This window comes from Saimiri boliviensis, chromosome 6 (assembly GCF_048565385.1).
Source record: "Saimiri boliviensis isolate mSaiBol1 chromosome 6, mSaiBol1.pri, whole genome shotgun sequence".
NCBI classification, from domain to species: domain Eukaryota; kingdom Metazoa; phylum Chordata; class Mammalia; order Primates; family Cebidae; genus Saimiri; species Saimiri boliviensis.
In genome coordinates this window covers 59,588,286-59,597,243 of record NC_133454.1, presented here as the reverse complement: position 1 = coordinate 59,597,243, position 8,958 = coordinate 59,588,286, and the positions used below count along the sequence as shown (strand labels likewise).

Here is an 8,958-nt window from a genome sequence, read left to right as displayed (position 1 = left end):
ATAGTTTTGTTGTTGTTGTTGTTCAAGGCATTAAATCCAATGAACAAAGAACTGAGTTGGAGAAGAACCCTGCAAACAGAATGCATAGTAAATTTTATTTTTTCTGAAAAGGCATTTAGTCACAAATGGCAAATAGTTAAGAGATACCTACCCAAATAATTATCTCTCACCACCCTCACCCCACATATAAAGACTGAAAAGTATGTTGCTACTCCTTGGAAAAGACTCCTCAGCCATTCTTTTATTATTTATTTATTTATTTATTTATTTATTTATTTATTTATTTTTGAGACGGAGTTTTGCTCTTGTTACCCAGGCTGGAGTGCAATGGTGCCATCTCGGCTCACCGCAACCTCCGCCTCCTGGGTTCAGGCAATTCTCCTGCCTCAGCCTCCTGAGTAGCTGGGATTACAGGCATGTGCCACCATGCCCAGCTAATTTTTTGTATTTTTAGTAGAGACGGGGTTTCACCGTGTTGACCAGGATGGTCTCGATCTCTTGACCTCATGATCCACCCGCCTCGGCCTCCCAAAGTGCTGGGATTACAGGCTTGAGCCACCACGCCCGGCCTCCTCAGCCATTCTTAATCTGGAAAAAACAAACAACAAAACATTTTCGATCTTCAACACCTTTCCTGTGAGGGCTTTTCTTCAAGTGAGAAAAAGGTACTCCAGATTTTCTGCTGTACTGTATGTCTTAGTTAGTTGTATGTCTGTTTTCTCCAGCAGACTCTGACTTCTATGCAGCTGGGGTCATATCTTTTTCATTTTGCATTCCTCAGCCTTGCACAGAGTTAATCATCCAACAACATCTGAATGAGTGAAAATCTGGAAAGGAATCAGGTCCCATCTTTACAAATTCATCTGTTTTTACTGACTGTGCAGCTTTGACCAGTACACTGATGCGTGGGAAGAGATCTTCATTGTGTACTCAAAGAGGCTTGAGAAGGGTTTGTGATTCGGAATAAATTTGAAATAATTTGAGATGTTTTTCTAGCTTCCCTTTGAGGCTCTTGTTTGCTGGAAAACAACAGGAAACAGCACTGAAAGAGGTTTTTAGGAGCTTGAGTAGTGACCAGGCAAAAGACTGTCTTCCTTCCAGGAGCTGGGCAGACTCACCCACTGGCTGGAGGCACTGGCACAGTGTTGCTGGTCTGTTCTGGCCGTTTCTTGACTGCTCTCTGATTCTAAGAAGTGCAGGTGGGGAAAAAACACTGGTCTCTGCTTCTGTCCTCTCCTTCCACCATCCTCTTTCCAGCCCTTTCAGCGCAAACTTCACAGCAACATATTTCCCCACTGTGATATGATTCTCAGTGAATGTAGTTATGAAAACAATAACCTCGCTGGATTGAAACAGAATATTTCTCATTCTTAGCAATTTTCAGCCAAAAAATAAAGAAATATAAGAAGGGGGACCAAAATTGACCCCTTTTAGTCAATGGAGAAGCCAAAGACACCAAATAGCAACATCTTGGGCCCAGCATTGCCTCTTGATTGTACTGAGCAAGACAAAGTCAGACTTTCTTTTCTTTTTTTTTTTTGAGACGGAGTGTTGCTCAGCCACCCAGGCTGGAGTTCAGTAGGACAATTTCGGCTCACTGCAAACACTGTTTCCCAGGTTCAAGTGATTCTCCTGTCTCAGCCTCTTGAGTAGCTGGGATTACAGGCACCCGCCATCATACCAAGCTGATTCTTTTATTTTAGTAGACATAGGGTTTCACCATGTCGGCCAGGCTGGTCTTGAACTCCTGACCTCAGGCGATCTGCTCTCCTCAACCTCCCAAAGTGTTAGGATTACAGGCATGAGCCACCGTGCATGACCCAAAGTCAGACTTTCTTTTTTTTTTTTTCTTTTCTTTTGACAGTTTTTATATTGTGACAAAGTCAGACTGTCTAATGTGGAATCACAGCACAGCTGCCCCTGCTTGGATTCTCCTACCTACCGTCACATCTCATTCACATGCTGTACCTTCACAGCCGGGACCTGTTTCCATGGCTAAGCCCGGCGGCCAGGATTTGAAAGTGATACAGCACATTGGTACCTCTGTTTTACCCATAAGAGGCTGCCTTACATCCCAGTCAGGAGCCTTTCTCTTATATAAGTAACAGGATGCTATTTAAATCAATATGGATGAGACAACAAAAAAACCCACTTTTTTCTTTTCTTTTTTTTTTTTTTGAGAGAATGATTTTTTAAATTGAGGTTAAAAAATACATAACAAAAATGAACTATTTTAAAGTGAAGAAATCAGTGGCATTTTGTACATTCACATTCACATTGTCCATAACATGTTCACAGAGTTGTACAATCATCACCTCTACCTAGCTCCAAAACGTTTTCATCACCCCACAATCAAACTAAAAAAAAAAAAAAAGATGAATCTCCTGTTTTAAGGGATTTACCTGCCCTGGATATTTAATAGGGATGGAATCACACAATATATGACCTATTGTGTCTGGCTTTTTTTCACTGAGCGTTAGCCTTTCAAGTTCATCCACTTCGTAGGAGGCATTCCTCATTCCTTTTTGACTGAATAACATTTTTTAACAACTTGTAGACAAATAAAAATGAGCACTTGTCCAATGCAGGCATCTGAAGATATAGTCACTGCAGTCAAAATGAAGACATGTCAGGGCAGGAGGGAAATGAAGGGGAGGAGGAGATGTGGGAGAATGAAGGAAATAAAGATTGAGAGGCAGAAGCTCCAGGCCGTTCTGCTTACTGAGGAGAGTTTCTTTCTCTCAATCTCTCTCTCTCTCCCCCTCTCTATGTAATTTCCTCAACAGTGTACAGGTCCCAGAGTCACAAAACCAGCTCTACAGTCCTCATTCTGCCATCATTCACTCCTTACATGTCCTTGGACAAGTTACTTTGAATCTGAGTCCCAACATTGTAAAATAGAAATAATAATACCTGCATCCTCAATTTGAAAAATATTTGTGAGAACCAAATAAAAATGGTTACAAGCTATGAATTGTAGTTGAAGTGGAAGTTACTCATTTCTCTCTGCAACTGCTCAGGAAGAAAGCCCAGCTGATGTAGGACCTTCCTTAGTGATGATTTCACCTCCTTATTTCTGAGACTGTAGATTAAGGGGTTCAGCATGGGGGTGATCAAGTTGTTCAGAATCTGAACAGTTGCATCCAACCAGGGGCTTGGGGTTGGTCTCAGGTAAATAAGGACCACTGGCATGTAAAAAAGCAGGATGGCAGCGAGGTGGGCGCTGCAGGTGGAGAAGGCACGGTGTCGGCCCTCAGCAGAGTGGATATGCAGGATGGAGCAGACGATGCGGCTGTAGGAGGTGAGGATGAGAAGGAAACAGCTGAGGGGCATGAGGCCCACACTGATGAACCCCACCATCTCCAGGGCTGACGTATCTGCACAAGCCAGCTTCAGCATGACTGGGATATCACAGAAATAATAGTCCACCTTATTGGGGCCACAGTAAGGCAATTGAAAGGTGAGAGTGGTTAGAAAGGTGGCCTGAATGCAGCCGAAGAATGAGGTCCCCATGGCTAGGATGACGCAGGCTCTGGGGCTCATGGTTATGCTGTAGCGTAGAGGGTGACAAATGGCAACAAAGCGGTCGTAGGCCATCACCGTGTACAGGAAACACTCAGTGCAGCCCAGGAAATGGTAGAAGAAAAGCTGGGATGCGCAGCCTGCATAGGAGATGGCTCGGCTGTTTCCTGAAAGGTAGCACAGCATCTTGGGGGAACTCACAGAAGGGAAAAATATGTCAAATATGGACAATTTGCACAGGAAGAAGTACATGGGTGTGTGAAGCTGAGCGGAGGAGACAATAGCCAGCAGGATGAGCAGGTTCCCCATAAGGGTGAAGATGTAGAAGGACAAAAACGGGACCAAGAGCATAGTCTCCAGACCCTCCGTGTGTGGGATGCCCAGCAGGATGAATTCAGTCACCACTGAGAGATTCCTCATGGCTGTGAAAACATCCAACCTTGAAACGGTACCCAAAACACACACCAAAGTCTAAATACCAATGTCAAGTTCTCGAGCTTTTTGCTGATGAGTGCTTTGGCTATGTTTTTAACAAGGAACAACTTGCCTTCTTATGAAGGGCAAGAGTGAGATCTATGTAAAAAAAAGAAAATCAGGTAATAAAGAAATGGCTGTTTTAGAGTCAGTCTATTCAACTCATGGAAAGAATGCTTTGTAAAGGCAGATGTTTGTCTTTTACAGAATAAGAAGTTTGGAGACATATTTAAACTACTTCAACTTAGGTTAGAAACCTAAGTACTGTGGATTTATTCTTTTTTAGCATATTTACTATTTGAACTCTTGTTATGTCTTTACATAACAAACTTCCACTATTGATTGCCCTCTGTCACATACCAGAAAAAGAATTATATTAGAGACCAGAAAACCTAATATGGATCCTGACCTTTCCATTTATTAGCTATGCTCATTAAAACAACTTACACAATGTCTTTAACAGACTTAGTTTCATCATTTACCAAATGAATCATTATAACAACATCTGTAACACAAGTATCCTAGTATTCAAGTGTATCAAGTATCTGCTAAAATGTCTGCAAAACTGTGAACCCCAGTGAAAAATTGTTTTCTTTTTTCATAAGTTATTGGGGTACAGATGGTATTTAGTTGCATGAGTAAGTTCTTTAGTGGTGATTTGGGAGATTTTGGTGCACCCATGACCTGTGCAGTATACACTGCACTGTATTTGTAGTCTTTTACTCATTGCCCTCCTCTCATTCCTCCCCACAAGTCCCCAGAGTCCATTGTATTATTCTTATGCCTTTGTGTTCTCATAGCTTAGCTCCCTTTGTTTTATATATTTTAAACTTAGTTCTTTAAGTACCTTACTTCAATGTTGTTATTCTGTAATTATTTGCAAAAAAACTTATTGTGTTAAATAACATTGTTTAATAGATTTAAGATTACATCCTCTTCAGATTCCATCTTTCTAGACTTGAAAGGTTGAAGAACCCCAACTCTATCAAGAGATGTTGGTGTGGTTCTATAGTTCTTACAGTCTTTTCTAAGTTGACTTAAGATGACTGAACTATTGAGAAACAGTATCAGCAAGGAAAGTATCCAATTTCCTTGTTACTGGAATAAAGTAAAAAATACAGTGATTCATGTAAAGAAAGGCAAAGAACAGTACTAACCAGGTAGGTTATATAAGTCCGGAGCAAGGTATAGCACCTGAAAGATACAGAGATCTCTCATTATTCACTTAGTAATAATAATGATAGTACACACACACACACACATACACACACACACACCCCGTTTAATGAATACTTACTGCATTCCAAGGACAGGCTCAGGATTTTAAAATTTATTATTTTAAAAATATACCTATAAGAGGATATTACTATTATTATTATTGTTCTCATCTATAGACAGGAAAGTGAAGCTTAGAAAAATTAAGCAAGTTGCTCAAGGTTAAAAAGCTAGTATGTGACAAATTGGTTTCATGTCATTTCCTGTGCTCTCAGTCATTAGGAAAATGTGCCCTCTGTTTGCCTTTTCTTTCTAAGACAGCCTGCTCCATTGCTCAGCAGTGACACTCTTTCCAGATGCATTCGCATCATTGCTTTATATTAAGGTAGGAAAAGACTTCATGTCCTATTTCTTCCTAGCCATTTCCAGTCTTGACTTCAGAGTCCCCTTGCTAAATATCTCACATAGTTTTAGAGATCATACAACAGGTGTTTTCTATCCCTTTAACACCAGAGCTTAGTATCAGCTTTAATTCAGGAGCTTTCAATTTGCAGAGCCACATTCATCATGGGGATTCCAATCATAAGCTGTGGAAACTGTCATGGAAAAGCATCACTAAAGAGAAAGACTAACCCAGAATGAGTCACCCACATATTACTCAAGAATTGGGCAAAAGTAAAGACAATAGAGAAACAGTGACATTCTGGGGAAGAAATGCTTCTGACAATCTGCCCCTTGTTACTAATTCTAGCCACACCTGAATCGTCTCTCTGAGCAACTCAAATTGCTGTGAGCATTCATCTTCTTGGTCAGCAAAGGCACGAGGGAGAGAATCTGGTTCTTGCCTATGATCATACACCATGATATCCTGCGATTCCATAACTTGATTTTTAATTCCATTTCAGGAAGGAGTCACCAAAGACCAGTAAGTTCTCCATTAGTATGTGAGGGGGAGAGGCTAACAGTGAGACATGGGTAGAAGGTTGAATATTCACACAGTCCACCTGAGAACATAGTCAAGTTTTCCAAGTGTTATAACAAGATCTCACATTTAATTTTTCTCAGCAGAGCACAGTGTGCTCCAGCCAAAGGAGCCTTAATTCTCCTATTTATAAAGAATCAAATCTCACAGGGTTTGTACAATCAAGACCTGTACACACTCACTCTCTCTGGATTGCTTCCTTGGAAGTTCTTTTCAGATCCCCTGAAGCCTTACTTGGGACTCAGTGATAGCTCTGAGGGAGCAATTAGTTTGTCAATGATATTCACCCAATCATGAGATAACAGTAATGATATCATTGGAAAGGGATGCTCTAAAGTGGGAAATATGTTCTTCCAAAGCTGTTTACATAGTAGAAAGACTCCAGTTTTAACATTAGATTACTTTCAATGCTATCCCTGTGTTTGGGTGTTTTTACACCTTCAAAGCTGCTCCAATTCAGCTCAATATTATAAGCTCATGATCTCATGATAGCTCATGTTATCATTTGTCTCATCATTTTTGACATTATCTATACATGCATGTGACTATATGGCTATCTCTAATAAACATCATTATTCTAGACATAAGCCTAATCAGTAATTATTCATTATGCATTTACTATCATGATGTATCTTCAGGATATTATGTCTACAGAAAAATAGTCTCACATGCTGGACACATTGCTGGGAAGATGACCAGTATAAATAAAGGAGCTATAAACCACCTCAAAAGAAAAATAATCAACTAAAATGCTATTATTTAATTAACAATCCACTGTAAGCACTTACCATACACTGTCATGCTAATTTGTTTAATTCATTGTTACATTTAATCTCCAAATGAAACCTTAAGAAGTAGATGGTATTAGTTGACAAATAAACTGAAAAACAGATTAGATAATTTAGAGATTACACAACTAGAAAGTAAATGAGCTGAGACTCTAATTTCAAAGCGAATTCTTTTAAGCAGTAGGCTATACTGAATTACAGTGATTTCAGTCTTGCTCCAAAAGAAGAGAAATAGAGACGTAATGTGGTCTTCAAACGCTTGCAAGGCTGGTGGGTAGACTTGATATGAGCTGTTTTACACAGACTCAAGAATCATGGGCAAATGTAATAGAAAGATAGACTTATTTTCAATGTAGAAAGAAATTGTTTATTAGAAAATTTACATCAATGAAATAAGCAACCTTATGATGTAATGATCTCATCACTGGAGGTATTCAAGAAGGGGTAAAAAGAACCATCTTTGAGGTAAGCAATTAAGGATATTCTCAATAATAACATAAAGTAAAAAAACTTAAAGCTTTTTCTTAGCATAAAATTATTTGATTTTATTTCCACCCTAAAAATTTTCGATGATACTGACCTAACACAATAAAAGTGGAGCTGTAAATTAATGATGGTAATTCAATTAACCCCTAAAGCAAAAGCAGTTATGAAAATGTCCATAGTAGCAACAAAAGTAGTTACAAAGGTTACAAAACTATTAACCACTATGATACCAAAGCTATTGCTGAGACATTTTTAAAAGAGGGGAAAAGCAGCTTTTGGAGGAAGTACAGATACTGCTCAGACAGGGTCTCAGGATGGAAGCAGCTTGTTGGGGTGTCTTAGTAAGTTCATCCAAGTTTCAGTAACAGCTAACATTTTCTGTGGATTTGTTACATACTGGAATTGTGATGAGGGCTCTGTGTTTAACATCGTTCAATGTTTACCAAAAATTTATGTCTATCTATTTTTTATTAATCTCAAAGAATTTTAGCAACATAACTAAGGTAACAGAGTTGGTTAGTGGTAGAGCTATCTCTCAAATCCAGAATAATATGACTTCTCCCTTTGTGTTATAAAGACAAATAAGTTTATTACTAATTTTGATTTTCATATACTCACAAATAATTAACATTTGTAGTTGTTCTATTTTTCCAATACATTTTTATGTAGCTTTGATTAATTCTTAAGAGCTGTGTAAGGTGGTTTTCCTTAACTCTGCTTTACAAATAAGTACATTAAACCTCAGAGCAATTTTGGCTTTCTAAAGTTAGACAGTAGACGAGCCCAGGCATTCCCAGGTTTAGCTCTCTTTCCACTACATCACCACTGCTTCCAAAAATGACTCCATACAGAAAGCAGCTGTCTCTGGATAAGAGAAAAATTATTAATAGATTCATTTGGATATTTAGGTAAGTCTTCTGTATAACCTTATAGTTGTTACCATTTTCAGCATGGTTTCCCTGACAAGATAATGGCATGAAAATATAATAAGATAGGCCAGGTGTGGTGGCTCACTCCTATAATCCCAGCACTTTGGGAGGCCGAAGTGGGCGAGTCACTTGAGGCCAGGAGTTTGAGACCAGCCTGGCCAATGTGGCAAAACCCCATCTCTACTAAAAATACAAAAATTAGTGGGGCATGGTGGCACATGCCTGTAGTGCCAGCTACTCGGAGGCTGAGTTGGGAAAATTGCTTAAACTAGAAAGGTGGAGGTTGCAGGGAGCCGAATCACGCCACTGCACTCCAGCCTGGATGACAGAGTGAGACTCAATCTCAAAGAATAATAATAATGATGAGATAAAGCATCAGAGAGAGAGAGAGAGAGAGAGAGAGAGAGAGAGAGAGAGAGAGAGAAATTTATTTAGCTCATGTTTTGTTTCCTAGGGAAAAAGTCTCACTAGAAAATTAACTACATATTTCTCAGAAGAGGTCACTTGCCATGGTATGACTTGTGGGGAAATTTGTATCATCTTTGTTTTAATCTGCTTAATT

General features: G+C 39.3%; 1 protein-coding gene across 1 annotated transcript; it reads right to left on the bottom strand.

Annotated features, from left to right (window-relative positions):
• Window positions 1-2,259: 2,259 nt before the first annotated feature.
• Window positions 2,260-3,948, bottom strand: LOC101047755 (olfactory receptor 10D1B-like). The gene has a single exon (XM_003923873.3). It carries the CDS (start codon window positions 3,940-3,942, stop codon window positions 2,968-2,970), a length of 975 nt encoding a protein of 324 aa, XP_003923922.2. The 5' UTR covers window positions 3,943-3,948; the 3' UTR covers window positions 2,260-2,967.
• Between the last annotated feature and the right edge of the window lie 5,010 nt (window positions 3,949-8,958).